We start from the raw sequence: 19,901 nt of genomic DNA, 5'->3' as shown, positions 1-19,901 counted from the left end.
GAAAACCCAGATGGGTATGTATATACATGCATGTACATGCATGTGTAGTGTGACCTAAGTAGAAGTAGAAGGATATACTTGTTATCCTGCATGTTTAACCCTAAAACATACCATGCTTTAATAAGAAAATATTATCTACACAATCAGATCTTTCTTAACCCTTTCAGGGTCGGTGCCGTACATGTGCGGCTTGAGAGCCAGGGTTGGTGCCATACTTTTAGTGCGCCAAAATTCTAGTGCCAGTAAATTGAGCGGGAGAAAACTGGTAGGCCTACATGCGAGAGAATGGGTCTGCATGGTCAGTGTGCGCAGTATAAAAAAAAATCCTGCAGCACGCAGCGCACGAGAAAAACAAAACTCCGACAGTGGTTTTGGTTCAAAACAGTGACTTTGCAGTGTATTTTTGTAAGGTATTTATGGTTGTATTCTCGTTTTCTTGGTCTCATTTGATAGAATGGAACATATATTAGAGAAATTGAAATGATTTTGACTGGTTTCACAACAAAAAGTAGTACATCTTGAAACTGAGCTCAAAGTAGCAGAAATGTTCAATTTTTACCGATGTTCAAGAGTAAACAAATCATGCCACGCATCCAATACACGTCAACTGGTGAGTCTAATATTCTTTCACAAGTGGGCTGATATTATTAGTACCATTTTTACAATAATGCAGTAATATAACAGCAAATCTTTTATTTCCTGTGAGAATAAAAATTAAAAATGGAAAGCAAGAGTAATATAAGTGGGGCCTGGAAATGTAACTAATGAACAGAGAAAACATTATTTTAGTGCCAGGAATGTCTGTCTTGTTTATTCTAGACCCTATTTTGAAATTTATGTGAAATTGGCCAAATTGCCAATTCCTGACCACTTTATTGGGTAGTTGAAATCAGTAAATGGGCAGTTTCTTGTACTCAATCGATAGAACAAACGGAGTTCTAGCGAAATAGCCATGATTTTAGTGGACTGGAACAATGGAATTGGCCAAAAATAGACCTCAAAGTAGGCAAAATCGCCAATGCATAAATACAGTGGTCCCTTGATAATAGTTGGGCTCGATAGTCATCCTATTCGGAAATCGTCGTGTTATTTTAGTCCAAACATTGGCTCGCAAATGGTAGGTTGACTCGCTAATCGTCGTTCATCCTGGACGCGTACTCACGGCTCTGAGCCGCCTCAGCCTCCCTTCCCAGCCAGTATGCCATTGTTTAACAGTGAGCAACGGTCCCCTCATGTGTTCATACAAAATATTTCATAATATTCCATTCATTTTAGTGCTTGCAAGTGCTAAATAAGCTACCATGGTTCCAAAGAAAGCTCCTAGTGCCAATCCTTTGGTAAAGAAGGTGAGATATACGATTGAATTTAAGAAAAACATCACTGAACAATATGAAAGTGGCGTACGTGTGTGTGGACCAGCAGGTCATTTCAAACTTTAAAAAACTCTACACGAAAGCAATGTTTCAAAGGTGCTTTAATGTGACCTCAGACACTCACTTGACCCTAAGAGTTTTGGAAAGAACACTTCAGTATCCTCCATTGCATAAGCCTTATAGGTAAGGCTTGGGAGGGAGTGACTACCAGGACTTTGAACTCTGCTTGGAGAAAATTGTGGCTAGATTGTGTCCACAAGAGGGATTTTGAAGGGCTTGTGGCTGACCCTGATGAGCCTATGTCAGTTGTGAACTCTATTGTGGCATTGGGGAGTTCCATGGGGTTGGATGCGAGTTTGGAGGATGTGGAAGAGTTGGTGGAGGACCACATTGAAGAGCTAACTACTGAGGAGCTGCAAGAGCTTCAGCAGGAACAGCAACAGATCGCAGCTCAGAATCTTGCTGCAGAGGAGGAGGAAGAGAGATGGAAGAAGGTGCCTTCTTCAGAAATTAAGGAGATTTTTGAAATGTGGAGTAGGATGGAAAGATTTATGGAGAAACATCACCCTGAGAAGGATGTTACAAGCCATATTGGCAACTTGTATAGTGACAGAGTCTTGGCCTATTTTAGGGAAGTTTTAAAGAGACGCCAGAAACAGAGCTCTCTGGACACTTTTTTTGCGAGACAGGACTCCAGTGACTCTCAAGCTGGTCCTAGTGGCATTAAGAAACAGAGAAGAGAAGTAACCCCAGAAAAGGACTTGGTACGTAAGGTGTTGATGGAAGGGGATTCCCATTCCAAACAGTAACTAATCCAATCTGGTGGCAGTGGCCCGGTGGTCTGGTGGCTAAAGCTCCCGCTTCACACACGGAGGGCCCGGGTTCGATTTCCGGCGGGTGGAAATTCCGACACGTTTCCTTACACCTATTGTCCTGTTCACCTAGCAGCAAATAGGTACCTGGGTGTTAGTCGACTGGTGTGGGTCGCATCCTGGGGGACAAGATTAAGGACCCCAATGGAAATAAGTTAGACAGTCCTCGATGACACACTGACTTTCTTGGGTTATCCTGGGTGGCTAACCCTCCGGGGTTAAAAATCCGAACGAAATCTTATCTTATCTTATCTTATCCTCCTCCAGTCTTCCATACACTAAGAAAAATCGCCAATAAAGGTAAGTGTTATGCTGTTAATGTTTCATTCATCATGTCCCATTGTACTGTTTATGTACTACATCTATATTTCATGTAAAAAAAATTTTTGTTTTAATACTTCTGGGTGTCAGGAAAGGATTAATTGTATTTACATTATTTCTTATGGGGAAAATCGATTCGAAAATCGTCTATTTCGATAATCATCGCACTTCTAGGAATGGATTAACTATGATAAACGAGGGACCACTGTATAGCCGATATTGCTAACTTGATAAGAGCGTAATTTCATAAGTTTTCCATTAAATTTCATACTTTTGGCGTCATTACCATCGGGAAAAGATTCTCTACCATTTCATAATTTTTTTTTTTTGAAAATTTTTCGAACCTCAAAGGGTTAAATGATCAAATCATATTTGGAAAAATCATATTTGGGTCCAGAATAAACAAGACAGACATTCCTGGCACTAAAATGACATTTTCTCTGTTCATTAATCACGTCTCCAGGCCCCTCTTATGTTACTCTTGCTATCCATTTCCAAATCGTATTTGGAAAAAAAAAAAAAGTTTTATAAACCATCCACACAACATTCCCACAGCAAAATATACAATATGTATACTGAATAAAGTTTTCATTGTCCATCCTTCTCAGGTTACTGCACAAAATGACACAATGGGTCAACTCTTAGCATAAAGCAGTGGATGAAAATAAGATAGATACTTACATTTTTCAACTGCACCTTCAATTTTTCAATGTCTGCTTTTATATTATTAATATTTGAAACTGAAGATGGTGTTGCTTGTTCAATATCAGTTGGCAGAATAATGTGTGGGGGGACTTTCATCACACTCTCTAAAACATGAGACTGAAACAGAAGCAAAATTACATAATGTAGAACTTTTTGCACATACATGTGCTTTATGTACAGCATTCTTAAGTTATAAAAACTTTTAAAAATATTAAAAAACTGCTATCTAGTAGACATGATTTCCTGACAATTAGCAAGGAGGTTGAGGGCTGGTAGGAGCACTGCTCTGAGCCTAGCAAGCAGATTGTGGAAACCTGCTGAAGTTACTACCCAAATTTTGCTCATTAAGGACTTTTCTTTAGATTTATATAAAATAATATCAAGGGCTTTCAAGCTATACAAAGAAAATTAATTTTTTTTTTTAAGTGAATTTAGATGAAATCATGATATGTAGTGTAGTGTTTTGAGAAGGTTTATTGAAATTTCTTCTTGATTATAGGATAAAACTTGGACAGCAAAATCCTTAAATCCCAATCCCAATTTAAGATTATGTCACCAATAATCTCTTAAATTGGGAATAATCACCCAAGCACTATACGTACCTATTTCAAAACAATTCTACAGGGGTCTTCAATAATAAATGCACAAAAAACTAAACCAATATACCACCTTTCATGTATAAGAAATCTGCTCATGTGCTATCACCTACCATTGCAACATTGTTCGCCAAATCTACAGAAATTGGAAGTTTCCCAGATATACTTTGGTGTAACACTTGCTTACTTACCTTATCAACACAAATGGCAACCAGTTTTATAATATTAGTAAAGGGATTGAAAAGGTCTATGATTAGCCCACTTATAATATGTACCACAATACTGAATTTATTCAGTACACAACCTTGTCTCGGGAAGCATCCCCATGTCAAGCAAATTAAAATATGTACATGTATATGACAATAACCAATATGAGAAAAACAGTGAATTTTCAAGTGGTGCTTTCATGATTTCTCACATTATAAAGGAACTGTGAGAAATCATGAAGGCACTCAGAAATTCACTATTTTTTTCAGTGTTTATTTTGCATATTGTGATATCACCTGTTTACTGTGATTTTATTGCTTGACTAATACTGTATATGGCATATCAATTAACTGAAACATCAGCATTGGATATTAAATTATAATTAATTTATTAAAAGTTTTGATTAAGACTTTGTTGAAAGTTATCACAAAATTCCTGTGGAAAATACTGTATATATTTTCCAGAAATTCAGTATTTATATGTAAATAGATGGCCATACTGTATTTAATAATATTTATGTCATAGAAAATGGAAAGCCTGCGTCTGGGCAGACGAGACTGGCCAAAACGGTTGGGATCCTCTCCAAGATACGATACTACGTGCCGCAAAATGCCCTTCTCACACTATACCACTCACTTATTTATCCATACCTTACCTATGCTATTTGTGCTTGGGAATCAACTGCAGCAACACACCTAAAGCCAATAATAACCCAACAAAAAGCTGCAGTAAGAATAATCACTAAATCCCATCCCTGGCAGCACACCCCCCACTCTTCAAAGATCTAAACTTACTCCCAGTTCAGTACATCCACACTTACTACTGTGCAATCTATATTTACAGGGCCTTAAACTCTAATATCAACCTTGACCTTAAACGCTTTCTTGATAATTGTGACAGAACCCACAGGCATAACACCAGAAACAAACATCTCTACGACATTCCCCGTGTCCGACTAAACCTTTACAAAAATTCAATGTATGTCAAAGGCCCTAAAATCTGGAATACCCTACCTGAGAACTCTAGAACTGCAGACACATTCATCACCTTCAAAACTACCATTAGAAAACATCTTATCTCCCTGATACACCCCGTCAACTAACTTCACGAATACCACCTGGTGGTTCACACTTACACTCGCTCACTCATTTGACCATAAACAGAAATATTAATCTCAGTCTTAAAATAATGAATCCTGTGATACTCCAATACTGAAACTGTATACTGTGCCAAAACAAAAGCATTCACATTGCTAAACTCACAAAATAGTATTTAGTCACTTAGCCATAATACCAACTTACCTCATAATTTGTAATATTTTACATTTAAGAATAAAACTAAGTATGCCCGAAATGCCTAGCCATGCTAAGCGTTCTAGTGGTACACTCTGTAATCTCAATTTTACTACATGTAAACCAAACAATAACCAAATTTCTGTAAACTCAGCATTGTAATCCTTATAGAGAATAAACTTTGAACCTTTGAATCTTGGTTTTTGAATTTGTATTAGAAACATTGGTGAATGGGGAAGAATTTTTCGTGCTCTAGAGGTTAAAATTGTGCTGACACCTCTCAAATAGGAGGCGAAATTGGTGGATATGCATTCCTGCATAACTTGAGATATCAGGCGACTGGACAAGACCTCTCCAGGAACCTCAGATAAGCTCTCTAGATTTGTGTGTAATTCTGGCCAGCATTATTTTCATAGATTTAGTTAGAGTGAGGTTTTCTGAGTATGATACACATTAATCTCCAGTCAAATTGGTGAGTGATATTAAGATATATTTTCCTTCTGTTATGTAATTGTGTATATATATAACCATTTATTATTTTTAATATAGAGCCCACAAATTTATATATTTACCAGTATTCCTGGTGTATGTATATTTCATTTAATTAATAGGTCCAGAGCAACTTTTGGATATGACAGTGGTAGGTATTGAAGGGGGACATTTTTGTGACCTAGGTGTCCCAAATTCCTACTTGTCTAACTGATAAATAATAATTATCATTGTTATTTACTGTTATGTATATAATGATACATACAGATAAATGCAATTTTCCACAATTCCTAAACTCTCTAAATCTCTGTCATTACAGCCTCTCCTCACTTAACGACGGAGTTCCATTCCTAAGACCACGTCAGTAAATGAATGCGTCGCTGAGGAGTATACTATAATGGTAGTGGATTAGTGTCAACCATCTTTGATATTGTTTTAATGTCACCTCTCCACCATTTATAATATTTCTGGTGTATTTTTAAATGTTTATACAGTAGTGTACTGTACATGTATTGTAATAAATAGAATTGAGGAAACCAACTAATATACATTTAGGTATGCATACTGGTCAGAGAGCCCGTCATAAGTCTGAGTCATCGCTAAACGAGTACGTCACTAAGTGAGGAGAGGCTGTACTTCTAAATTCATGCATGCTCAAGTCCAAAATATCAAATAAAAAATTACCTCAAACTTCTGAAATGTCTTGGTAAAAGTGTTATCCGTGTGCTGGCGCAGGATGTTAACACCTTCTGATGGCAGGATCTCTTCAGGAAACTGAGTAACAAACATTTTATCACATTAATCAATTTGTCTGTTTTGTAAACATTTATTCACATTTTATCACTGCATTTTTTTGTAAAATGCTGTTGCACTATTACACTATTGATATTTATTATTGCTATTTATACTATTACACTACAGAGTCCTAAACATGCAAGGGATACTCAATTTTTCCACCACATACAGTGGAACCTTGGTACTCGAACTTAATTCATTCCAGAAGGCTGTTCAAGTGTCAATCTGTTCAAGTGCTGAACGAATTTTTCCCAACCAATATTCTTTTTGGTTGGCTGTTATCACTAATCTTCATAGGCCCCTTGGTGACTTATTTATATAAATATAAAAAAAAATGCAAAGAAACACAAAATGGTTTACAGCGAAGTTCTGGCAGATCGTGTTTGTTTGGTTGAGTGCCAAGCAAACAGTCAACTACCAAGTGATTTTTTTTATTGAACAAAGCATTCAAATACCGAATTGTTCGGGTAGGGGGCTGTTGGAATACCGAGGTTCCACTGTACTATGATTATGGGTTTAAATTAAAAAAATTCATTCTCAAATGACTTTACCGACTGAACAATGGTGATTTTCTATTTTTGCCCCCCCCCCACACACACACAGACTAAATAAAAAAAAAAGCGTTACTTTCCCTACCACTTAGTATATAAATGTTTTAAACCCCATTATTTGAATGATATATGGGAAATTAAGTTTAGATCTAGGGTACAGTAGTAATGAGGAATATAAATGCATGCATCCACCCATTCACACCTTTGATAAATAATGAATAAACTGTATTAACAATAACAAAAAATTCAAGTGTGCAGCAATGTTTAACGAATAAAATGTCATGTTAATCGTATTTGCAAGAAATTAGTGGTGAACAACCCTCATAAGCAATATAAAATGAAGTGAGAACTCCCACACTGCCTGGATGTTTCATAAACTAATACAGCGGAACCCTGGTTTTCGTCCTTAATCCAGTCCAGAAGGTCAGTCGAAAACCGAAATGGACAAAAACCGAAGTAATATTTCCCATAAGAAATATTGTAAATCTAATTAATCCGGTCCAGGCACCCAAAATTATTAACAAAATATACATTTTATAGAGAATAACTATAGTTTTACACACAGAAAACAATGAGAAATAAATATAAAGCACTAATTTTAATGGATAAATGAACATTTAAATCATTTTTACCTTTATTGAAGACTCCTGTTGGCATATTCTTTACGAGATCTGCATGCAACTGCCTTGCCTTTTCACAAATTATTGCCTCCACAACACTATCTCCAGTTAACTGTTTTTCTTTGATCCACACCAACAACAACAACTCAACAACTCGAGAACAAAATCCTCAGTCTTGAACAAAAGTTATCAACACCAGGAATGACTAACTGTGACAAGACCATCCAAACAGTCATAGATAGCCATACCCAACAAATAATATCTCTTAATACAAAGGTTGAAGAAGCAGTAAAAGAATGGAAGAACAACTTAGATAACCAGTTCAGCGACTACTTTGCTCTCCAAGAAGATAAAACTGAACAAGATAAACTATCGGACGCAGTAATAGTTAACAGTCCACTTTTTCCCAGTGATATGAACCAAACAAACAGTAAAGAAATTACTCTGCAGATCATAAAGGACCAAACAAGTGTTATTGTACCTGAGTCTGAAATAAAAGAAGCCAGGTTACTAGGATCCCATGGTAGAAAAAGTGTTATGCTTAGATTCCACTCACATGACAGGAAAAAAGACTTAATTATTGCATCTATTAAAGTAAAGAAAGAGGTATACATAAACGAGTGTCTTACCAAAAAACGTCAGAACCTCCTGTATAGAGTAAGAAAACTTAAGCGGGAGAATAACGACACAATACACCAATGCTTCACACGGGATGGGAAAATTCTTGTTAGGAAAACAAATGTAGGTCAACTGTACACAATCACAAACGAGAATGATCTATCACGATTTCTCAGGGATACTAATCTTACAGAGAATAACTAAACAATGTCCAACTTAAAAGCCTATGTAGTGTAGTGTATGTTTTGCTCCATTATTGTTCAAACTTCATTGTACAATCTCTTAGTATTTAAATAATCAACTACCTCTTTTTGTGATTTTACTAGTAAGCATAAGTCACCTTATGTAATTTTCTTATTTACTATTGTTTGCTTAAACATGAGCTGAATTGATACTTTCTCTGTCCATATTATTACCTCATATTTTTTTAAATACTATCAATTGATATTACCTACTAAAATTAATAATTATCATTTTTACTATAATTTCAATTTACTCTTAACATTTTTGACATTTAATAACCATTACTTGTCTAATTACCTTTACCTGTTTTATACCACATTTACTATCTTAGAGTACTCTTAATTACCTTGTACTGCCATATAACCTCTAGTATAACTACCAGTGCAATATTGAATGAAATAAACATTACTTTTTCACTTTTTTGTAATCATTATTACTTACTAAAATTTTATTAAACACCATTTTTACTACCAGTCAATTTTACTTTTGTACATTAAACATTATTTTATACTTCCCATAACATTTTGTTGCCAAATTTTCAAGTTTGCATATTCAACTCCAACCTTTATATTATCCTTTGTACCTGTCTACCATCTTACTATCATATTATAACCAAGACATTACCATTATTCATTGTTCTTACCTGTCCATTTAATTTTGTTTACCACTACGTACTTGTTTTTTTAGTCACTTTTTATTGTGTGTGCAATTAGTGTATATTCCAATTACTTTTTTGCAAGTACCAATACTATCTTTTGCTAGCTAGTACCAACTACCTCATTTTTTTTTTTTTTTTTTTTTTTTACTTTTTATTGTGCAATAAACTGCTCAACTTATTTAATATTACAAATCAGATCTTACTCCTAAACCAATATTATTTCATAGTGACTATCTGTCCATTTAACTTGTTTACCATTACTCAATTGTAGTCCCTTATATATTTTTTGTCCTTTATTTTAGCTCTATATAACTACCTTAGATCATATATTCGCAATTGTTAAACTAATCAAGGTGCTATTCTCAGGTGCTAATGTTAATAAGTTCACTATTTTGCCATTATACTCCAAAGCTCATTTATTTGATTACCACTTTATTGTTCACCACAACTTATATTAGTCCCTTTTATATTATAATTTTATATTATAATTCTAACTTTAAAGAATTACCTTTAAAGTACTACCTACTATCATATTCCCAAGCTCCATTATTTGATCATCACTTTATTTGTTCACCACAAATTATTTTAGTCCCTTTTATATTGTCTCCTTTATTTTAGCTTTAAAAAACTACCTTAGCTCATTATTTTTTACATTTGTTAAATAATTCAGGTGCTATTTTTTTTAGCTTTAGAATATTTACTTTATTTTTTACTTAATTCTAACTATAGATTCACTACAAATCTTATGATTACAAGCATTGATCCTGATACCAACCTCTTATTTAATGACTTAAATGATTCAAACAGTTACTGTAATTACTACACAGCAGAACAATCAAAGGCACTTCTCAGAGCCAACAACAACATAACTATCTTTAACTACAATATCAGATCTTTAAGCAAGCATTACGATGACCTCCTAGCATTACTAAATTCCTTGCATGCCAATATGTCCATTATTACACTAACTGAAACCTGGCTAAAGCCTGATACTACAGATGTCTATGCCATTCCTGGTTACACAGCCATACACAACTGTAGGCCAGACCAACAAGGGGGTGGCACAGCTATATACTACTCAGACCAACTAGAATGTATCACTAATACTTGCACAAGGGATGAACATGGGGAATATATAATAGCTAAATTCAAATCCAAATACCTACAAAAACCTCTCACAGTGATAAACATCTACAGAATTCCACAATCAAACATTAGCCAATTTAGTCAAAACCTAGGAAGTATGATAACTGATGCATGCATGAACAAAGATCACTTACTACTCTCAGGTGACTTCAATATAAATCTCCTGCAAGACCAGGACCCACACGTTACTGAATTCACAAACACAATGTGTAACTGCATGTTGCTACCAACAGTAACAAAACCTACAAGAGTTACAGAGACTAGTGTTTCCCTACTTGACCACATCTGGACCAACACCATATCCCCTTTAAAATCAGGCATAATTACAGATAATACCACAGACCACTACCCTACTTTCCTCATAACAACTCTTGGTAAAATACCCCAAGACACTACTAAAGTCACCTTCAGACTTCACAATGAGGCAGCCATTAATAACTTCACAACAGCAGTAACAAACACTGACTGGCACACTGAGCTAGAAATCTATACAGATATTGACGAATGTTTTAATAATTTTCTAAAAAAAGACCCAATACCTTTATAACAAGCACTGCCCTAAAAAAACTAAGCAGATGACAGCTAAGAGACTGAACAGTCCCTGGCTAACACCCAGCATTCTCAAATCCATAAATACAAAACACCGATATGAAAAACAGTACAGAATGGGTCACATAACCAGAGACCAAACAAAACGTTATTCGTCAATCCTAACCAGCCTGATAAGAAGGGCAAAAAAATTGTATTATGAGAACAGATTATCCAACTTACGAGGTGATATAAAAAAGACCTGGAAGACCCTATCAGAAATTCAGGGAACAAAAAAGATATCACGACATAGCGAAATAAAATTAGCAAAATCAGATGAACCCCAACTCCCACCAACAGAAACAACAAACAGACTCAATGATTTCTTCTCCACTATAGGTCAAAACCTTGCCAATAAAATCCCAAGCTCAGATACCCCACCAAATGACTACCTCACTGGCAACTACCCGAACACACTGTTCCTAGCTCCGACTAACCCATACGAAGTACAGTGGACCCCCGCATAGCGAACGCATCGCATAGCGAACAATCCGCATAGCGAACGCTTTGTTCGCTGAAATTTTGCCCCGCATAGTAGACAAAAACCCGCTCAGCGAACTTCGTCCGAGACGCGTCCAATGTGGGCCCTCACCCAGCCTCACATGTGCCGCCCGTCCCATTGTTTACCAGCCAGCCTCCGCGGTAACATCCAAGCATACACTCGGAATATTTCGTATTATTACAGTGTTTTCGGTGCTGTTTGTGGAAAATAAGTGACCATGGGCCCCAAGAAAGCTTCTAGTGCCAACCCTACACCTCAAAGGGTAAGAATACCCATTGAACTTAAGAAAGAAATCATTGATAAGTATGAAAGTGGAGTACGTATCACCGACCTGGTCAGGTTGTACAAGAAACCAAAATCAACCATCGGTTCTATTGTGGGCAAGAAAACGGCAATCAAGGAAGCTGTTGTTGCCAAAGGTTTAACTGTGTTTTCGAAACAAAGATCGCAAGTGATGGAAGATGTTGAGAGACTCTTATTGGTGTGGATAAATGAAAAACAGCTAGCAGGAGATAGCGTCTCTCAAGCGATCATATGTGAAAAGGCTAGGAAGTTGCATGACGATTTAATTAAAAAAATGCCTGCAACTAGTGATGATGTGAGTGAATTTAAGGCCAGCAAAGGTTGGTTTGAGAGATTTAAGAAGCGTAGTGGCATCTATAGTGTGATACGGCATGGTGAGGCTGCCAGTTCGGACCACAAAGCGGCTGAAAAATATGTGCATGAATTCAAGGAGTACATAGAAACTGAAGGACTGGAACCTGAACAAGTGTTTAATTGTGATGAAACAGGCCTGTTCTGGAAGAAAATGCCAAGCAGGACCTACATTACTCAGGAGGAAAAGGCACTCCCAGGACATAAGCCTATGAAAGACAGGCTTACTTTGTTGATGTGTGCCAATGCTACTGGTGATTGCAAAGTTAAGCCTTTATTAGTGTATCACTCAGAAACTCCCAGAGCGTTCAGGCAAAAGAATATCCTCAAGGATAATTTGTGTGTGCTGTGGAGGGCAAACAGTAAGGCATGGGTCACTAGGGAATTTTTCTATAACTGGTTACACCATGCATTTGCCCCCAATGTGAAAGATTACCTAACTCAAAAGAAATTAGACCTTAAGTGCCTCCTGGTGTTAGACAATGCCCCTGGTCATCCTACAGACGTGGCAGAGCGACTTTATGGGGACATGAGCTTCATTACGGTGAAGTTTTTGCCTCCTAATACCACTCCTCTCCTGCAGCCCATGGACCAGCAGGTCATTTCCAACTTCAAGAAACTGTACACAAAAGCTCTGTTTCAAAAGTGCTTTGAAGTGACCACAGACACTGGATTGACTCTAAAAGAGTTTTGGAAGGATCACTTTAATATCCTCAGTTGTGTAAACCTTATAGGTAAGGCTTGGGAGGGAGTGACTAAGAGAACCTTGAACTCTGCTTGGAAGAAACTGTGGCCAGAATGTGTAGACAAAAGGGATTTTGAAGGGTTTGAGGCTAACCCTGAGATGATTATGCCAGTTGAGGAATCCATTGTGGCATTGGGAAAGTCCTTGGGGTTGGAGGTTAGTGGGGAGGATGTGGAAGAGTTGGTGGAGGAGGACAATGAAGAACTAACCACTGATGAGCTGATAGATCAACTTCAAGAGCAAGAGGCCAGACCTGGGGAAACTGGTTCAGAGGAGGGGAGAGAGAAATTGAAGGAATTGCCTACTTCAAAGATTAAGGAAATGTGTGCAAAATGGCTTGAAGTGCAAACCTTTTTTGATGAAAATCACCCTCACACAGCTATTGCAAGCCGTGCTGGTGACTATTACAATGACACTGTTGTGAAACACTTTAGGAAAGTCATAAAGGAACGAGAGGTACAGGCCACTATGGACAGATATCTTGTGCGACAGAAGTCCAGTGACTCTCAAGCTGGTCCTAGTGGCATTAAAAGAAGGGAAGTAACCCCAGAAAAGGACTTGCTACCTCAAGTCCTAATGGAAGGGGATTCCCCTTCTAAACACTAACACTCTCTCTCCCCTCCTCCCATCCCATCAATCATCACCAGATCTTCAATAAAAGTAAGTGTCATGTAATTGTGCATGCCTTTTTCAGTTTGTGTGTACTAAAATTAACATTTTTTTGTGGTAAAAAAATTTTTTTTTCATACTTTTGGGTGTCTTGCACGGATTAATTTTATTTCCATTATTTCTTATGGGGAAAATTAATTCGCATAGCGAACATTTCGCATAACGAACAGCCCTCTTGCACGGATTAAGTTCGCTATGCGGGGGTCCACTGTATCCCTTATTATCAACGCACTGAAAAACAAGGCAGGAGATTTAAATACCTTACCACCCTTTATATACAAAAAAGCGTCACAAGTACTATCACCAATCATTGCAACACTCTTTAACAAATCCATTGAATCCTCCACCTTCCCTACAGTTCTCAAAATAGCAAGGGTCACCCCGATCCATAAAGGAGGAGACCAAACAGAGTTGAATAACTATAGGCCAATATCCAATTTACACCCTCTCTCAAAAATCTTCGAAAAATTAATTCATAAACGAATCCACTCCTACCTCATCTCCCATAACATTCTCAACCCCTGCCAATTTGGATTCAGGCCTAATAAAAATACTAATGATGCTATTATACACATGCTAGAACATATATACACTGCAATAGAGAAAAAAGAAGTCCCACTGGGGATCTTCATTGACTTACGTAAAGCTTTTGATACAGTTGACCATGACTTGCTCCACGTAAAATTGTCACACTATGGTATTAGAGGGCACTCCCTCAACTACCTCAAGTCTTACCTCAGCAACAGAAGCCAATATGTATACGCAAATGGGGCAAGCTCTTCCGCACAACCAATTACAGTTGGTGTCCCACAGGGAAGTGTCCTTGGCCCTCTTCTCTTTCTCCTATACATAAATGACCTACCAAATGCTTCGCAATTACTCAAACCCACACTTTTTGCAGATGACACCACATACGTCTTCTCTCACCCGAGCCCAGTCACGCTAGCAAATACTGTAAACGCCGAATTACAGAAAATATCTACCTGGATGAGGACTAACAAACTTACACTAAACATTGACAAAACCTACTTCATTCAGTTTGGTAGCAGAGCTACAGATGTACCTCTTAACATAACGATAAACGGATCACCTATCACAAAGCTAACAGAGGGAAAATTCTTAGGAATCCACCTCGATAATAGACTCAAATTTCATACACATATACAACAAATTTCTTAGAAAATTTCCAAGACTGTAGGCATACTATCGAAGATACGGTACTATGTTCCACAGTCAGCCCTCCTGGCCCTTTATCACTCTCTTATTTACCCCTATCTCACCTATGGAATTTGTGCATGGGGCTCAACAACAACTAACCATCTCAGACCACTAATTACCCAACAAAAGGCTGCAGTTAGAATGATAACAAATTCTCACTACAGGCAGCACACTCCACCAATATTCAAAACACTCAACCTACTCACCATACAAAACATCCATACTTATTATTGCACCTATTACATACATAGAACACTTAACTCTGATATTAACCCTCCCCTCAAACATCTCCTTGCCAACCTCAACAGAACACATGACCATAATACAAGGCACAGATCACTCTTTGATGTTCCTCGTGTCCATCTCACGCTATGCAAAAACTCAATGCACATAAAAGGCCCTAAAATCTGGAATTCATTACCTGTAAATATAAAAGAAACACTACCTGTTTATAAATTCAAGTCTCTTCTCAAAGTTCACTTACTCACTCAAAACCAAATAAATACTGAATAACTGAACCATATAAATTGTATATCCTAAATGTTACTCACAATTATATCACACAAATGTTAAACCTAACTTTGTTATTTTTTTAAATACACTACCTAACAGAATACTCCATTCTACTGAATGAACAGCAATGCATGCAACCATTGGACCTGTCTTTGTAATACTCATTTGTATTTTATAGTTATCTGTTTACAATAATGTCTTATCACTGATTTCATCATTGCTTAGTTAATCTTAAGTTAATTTTAAGCCAGCCCGTAATGCTATGCATATAAGTGGCTTTGGCATGCTGCTCTTACCTGTATTTTTTGTACCTCTGTTTGTATGCTAAATTTCTAAATAAATAAATAAATAAATAAATAAAACATCTTCAATTGTTTGCCATCACTACCACCCTCTACCACCATTACTACCACAATCACTACCACCCTCTACCGACAATGTTTCGGATGAATGTGGGGAGTATTGCTCACTGAACAAGCGACAGAGGCAGACTGTGAGAGTGGCATCCCAGGCAGGTGGATGCATCTGATGTGGACACTTTCCGAGTGGATGTATGAAACCCGAGGTAAAAGGGGAGTATTGCTCACTGAACAAGCGACAGAGGCAGACTGTGAGAGTGGCATCCCGGGCGGGTGGATGCATCTGATGTGGACACTTTCCGAGTGGATGTACGAAACCCGAGGTAAAAAAAAAAAAAAAAGCCGAAAAAAGTGGTTGAAATCCAAATTGTACAATATTCAGATCAGACAAAAACTGGGGTTCCACTGTATTCAACTTGCCTATGTAATTTAAATATCAGTTATACACATCTATATAAAATACATTTTTAATATGTACTGTTAACAATTTGTCTAACTGTGCATTTTCAAGCTGAGAACAGGGCATTTTAAAGCATCCTAGGATACATACTATTGTGCTAGACTGCAACTAACGACTAACCTGGGAAAAACGCATCTCTAACTGATCCATTGCCTCACACAAACGATCAAGGACGAGCCCCTTCACTGTAAAGAAACTATAATTAAGGAAAGCCTTAAAAACGATGAAATGTACTAAAGCTAACAATGTAAATGTAATATTTTTGTTCTGAATTCTACCCAAATTGGAAATTAAGTTTTGCAATCTCATATTTTACAATGGTTTTGAGACTCCACAAAGTATTTATTCAACCCAGAATAAAATAATTTCTTGTATAGCTAACATTTATCTACCTATTACTGTAAGCTGATCCTCTCTTTAATGCTAGTGTAAATAACTCAATTTGCCTTAGTCCAAGTATAGTACAGTATCTCTTTTACTACAACTGATTTTCACATAACTGAGTTAACTCGCCCATTTTAACTTTTAAGGTTTAAATAATAAGATATTAGAAGGACCCCAATGGAAACAAGTCACTGACTTTTTTGGGTTGTCCTAATTAATAACAATTTTCATTTCTACAAGTACAGCTGACATCAATAACATACTATATAGAAAGCTCCTTGTTATGCAGAGCATTTTGGGCAAATTAGGTCATTTTGTCCCCAGGATGTGACCCATGTCAGTCAGCTAACACCCAGGTATTTACTTTACTACTAGGTGAACAAAGACAGCACGTAGCTTAAGGAAATACATCCTAACGAGTTCTGCCCATAATGGGGATCGAACCATGGACCTCAATGTGTGAGCTACCAATCCAGTTATGGGACACCTAGGTAATTGACATTATGTATGTAATTGTACTTATGTGTACCTGTGCCTAAATAAACTTACTTCTTTATGAACAAACTACATAAAAAGTCACAATACATTTTATAACAATTTTGATACAATTACAGTACAAAAGGCAATGACAACTGAATCTCCAAAAGAAAATCACTTAGTAATACAGCATTTCAAGCAAATTAATCCTAGAACTTACATACTACTCTACTTAATTCTAGTCACAGGATATAACTTTAGGCAGTTAGACAATTTACACTGAATGCATGTCAGACCAATGACATGCATGTTATGGCATGGTAAAATAAGCAAGTTCATTTAGGTACAGGTACACATAAGTACAGTTATACAAGTTTAGGTGATTACAATTATCACATGTAGTAAATTATCCGTAAATTACCCAGGATATCCCCCAAAAAAGCCAGTGACTTATTTCCACTGGAGTCCCTCACATTAGTCTGACTTTTTTTGGTTATCCTAGATTATTTACACTATGTATGATAATTGTACTTGGAAAATACTAGGAGGAATGGTCCCGAATCTGCACACAGAAATCACTCCCTACGAAAGTAAAAGACTGGGCAGGCGATGCAAAATACCCCCAATTAAAAGTAGGGGTGCCAATGGTACACTAAGAGAAAACACCATAAGTGTCCAGGGCCCAAGACAATTCAACAGCTTCCCACCAAACATAAGGGGAATTACCAATAGGCCCCTGGCTGCCTTCAAGAGGGAGCTGGACAGATACCTAGTCAGTGCCAGATCAGCCGGGCTGTGGTTCGTACATTGGACTACGTGCGGCCAGCAGTAACAGCCTGGTTGATCAGGCTCTGATCCACCAGGAGGCCTGGTCATGGACCAGGCTGTGGGGGCGTTGATCCCCGGAATAACCTCCAGGTAGACTCCAGATGTGTACCTGTGCCTAAATAAACTTAATAATCCCTGATATTTCCACTGGGGTCCCTGTGGTGACAATATTGCACGAGTACTTACATTACTGTTATTACAGTCAAGGGGAACACTAAACCCATAGGATTATGCAGTGCCTGTGGGGGGGATGTGGAGCACAGATGAGTATTTACAAGCATTAACCATACATAACATTTGAATAAGACCTAATGGGTGTTCTTTGAAGATGTAATAGGTGGTGCCATTATTAATTTGTATATAATAAAAATGCATTACCTCCTTCAAGGAACATGGAAGGAGAGAAGCCATAGAACTGAGTCTCATATTGTTCATCAGGAAGGTAGCTAGTAGATGCCATCACCACAAGTTGGTTCCTGTGTTCTCTGGTGTACTGGAGAGGTGAACCTCACTGCTGCTGCTGTGTTCTCTGGTGCACTGGAGAGGTGAACCTCACTGCTGCTGCTGTGTTCTCTGGTGTACTGGAGAGGTGAACCTCACTGCTGCTGCTGTGTTCTCTGGTGTACTGGAGAGGTGAACCTCACTGCTGCTGCTGTGTTCTGGTACACTGGGGAAGTGAACCTCACTGCTGCTGTTGTTCTCTGGTGCACTGGAGAGGTGAACCTCACTGCTGCTGCTGTGTTCTCTGGTGTACTGGAGAGGTGAACCTCACTGCTGCTGCTGTGTTCTCTGGTGTACTGGAGAGGTGAACCTCACTGCTGCTGCTGTGTTCTGGTACACTGGGGAAGTGAACAACACTGCTGCTGTTGTTCTCTGGTGCACTGGAGAGGTGAACCTCACTGCTGCTGCTGTGTTCTCTGGTGTACTGGAGAGGTGAACCGCACTGCTGCTGCTGTGTTCTCTGGTGTACTGGAGAGGTGAACCTCACTGCTGCTGCTGTGTTCTGGTACACTGGGGAAGTGAACCTCACTGCTGCTGCTGCTGTGTTCTCTGGTACACTGGGGAAGTGAACCTCACTGCTGCTGCTGTGTTCTCTGGTATACTGGGGAAGTGAGCCTCACTGCTGCTGCTGCTGTGTTCTCTGGTACACTGGGGAGGTGAACCTCACTGCTGCTGCTGTGTTCTGGTACACTGGGGAAGTGAACCTCACTGCTGCTGCTGCTGTGTTCTCTGGTACACTGGGGAAGTGAACCTCACTGCTGCTGCTGTGTTCTCTGGTATACTGGGGAAGTGAGCCTCACTGCTGCTGCTGCTGTGTTCTCTGGTACACTGGGGAGGTGAACCTCACTGCTGCTGCTGTGTTCTGGTACACTGGGGAGGTGAACCTCACTGCTGCTGCTGTGTTCTGGTACACTGGGGAGGTGAACCTCACTGCTGCTGCTGTGTTCTGGTACACTGGGGAAGTGAACCTCACTGCTGCTGCTGCTGTGTTCTCTGGTACACTAGGGAAGTGAACCTCACTGCTGCTGCTGTGTTCTCTGGTACACTGGGGAGGTGAACCTCACTGCTGCTGCTGTGTTCTGGTACACTGGGGAAGTGAACCTCACTGCTGCTGCTGCTGTGTTCTCTGGTACACTAGGGAAGTGAACCTCACTGCTGCTGCTGCTGTGTTCTCTGGTACACTAGGGAAGTGAACCTCACTGCTGCTGCTGCTGTGTTCTCTGGTACACTAGGGAAGTGAACCTCACTGCTGCTGCTGTGTTCTCTGGTACACTGGGTAAGTGAACCTCACTGCTGCTGTTGTGTTCTCTGGTGCACTGGAGAGGTGAACCTCACTGCCGCTGCTGTTGTGTTCTCTGGTGCACTGGAGAGGTGAACCTCACTGCCGCTGCTGTTGTGTTCTCTGGTGCACTGGAGAGGTGAACCTCACTGCCGCTGCTGTTGTGTTCTCTGGTGCACTGGAGAGGTGAATCTCACTGCTGCTGCTGTTTTCAAACTGTATTCCTTGGTTCTTTTTT

The 19,901-nt window shown here is 38.6% G+C and overlaps 2 protein-coding genes across 7 annotated transcripts in view; one reads left to right on the top strand and one right to left on the bottom strand.

Annotated features, from left to right (window-relative positions):
* The window catches only part of LOC128690837 (uncharacterized), a 480,921-nt gene that overhangs the window by 360,012 nt on the left and 101,008 nt on the right, over nt 1–19,901 (top strand). The window lies entirely within an intron of this gene.
* Nucleotides 1–19,901, bottom strand: part of LOC128686577 (protein MIS12 homolog) — a 27,413-nt gene extending 7,512 nt beyond the window's left edge. Inside the window, exons 1-5 of one of the 3 annotated variants that reach the window (XM_070089006.1) lie at nt 18,523–19,898; nt 18,262–18,390; nt 16,315–16,379; nt 6,540–6,629; nt 3,248–3,388 (exon numbers count right to left, since the gene is read on the bottom strand). In XM_070089006.1, coding sequence (XP_069945107.1) covers nt 3,248–3,388; nt 6,540–6,629; nt 16,315–16,379; nt 18,262–18,343 — 378 coding nt within the window. In that variant the 5' untranslated portion in view covers nt 18,344–18,390; nt 18,523–19,898. Of the gene's footprint in view, nt 1–3,247; nt 3,389–6,539; nt 6,630–16,314; nt 16,380–18,261 lie in introns of all 3 variants that reach the window. The other 2 variants (XM_070088972.1, XM_070089061.1) reach the window with 2 other exon arrangements.

Source organism: Cherax quadricarinatus, chromosome 1 (assembly GCF_038502225.1).
Source record: "Cherax quadricarinatus isolate ZL_2023a chromosome 1, ASM3850222v1, whole genome shotgun sequence".
In the NCBI taxonomy this organism is placed as follows: domain Eukaryota; kingdom Metazoa; phylum Arthropoda; class Malacostraca; order Decapoda; family Parastacidae; genus Cherax; species Cherax quadricarinatus.
The sequence above is the reverse complement of the archived record's forward strand: the minus strand, read 5'-3'. Positions and strand labels throughout refer to the sequence as shown.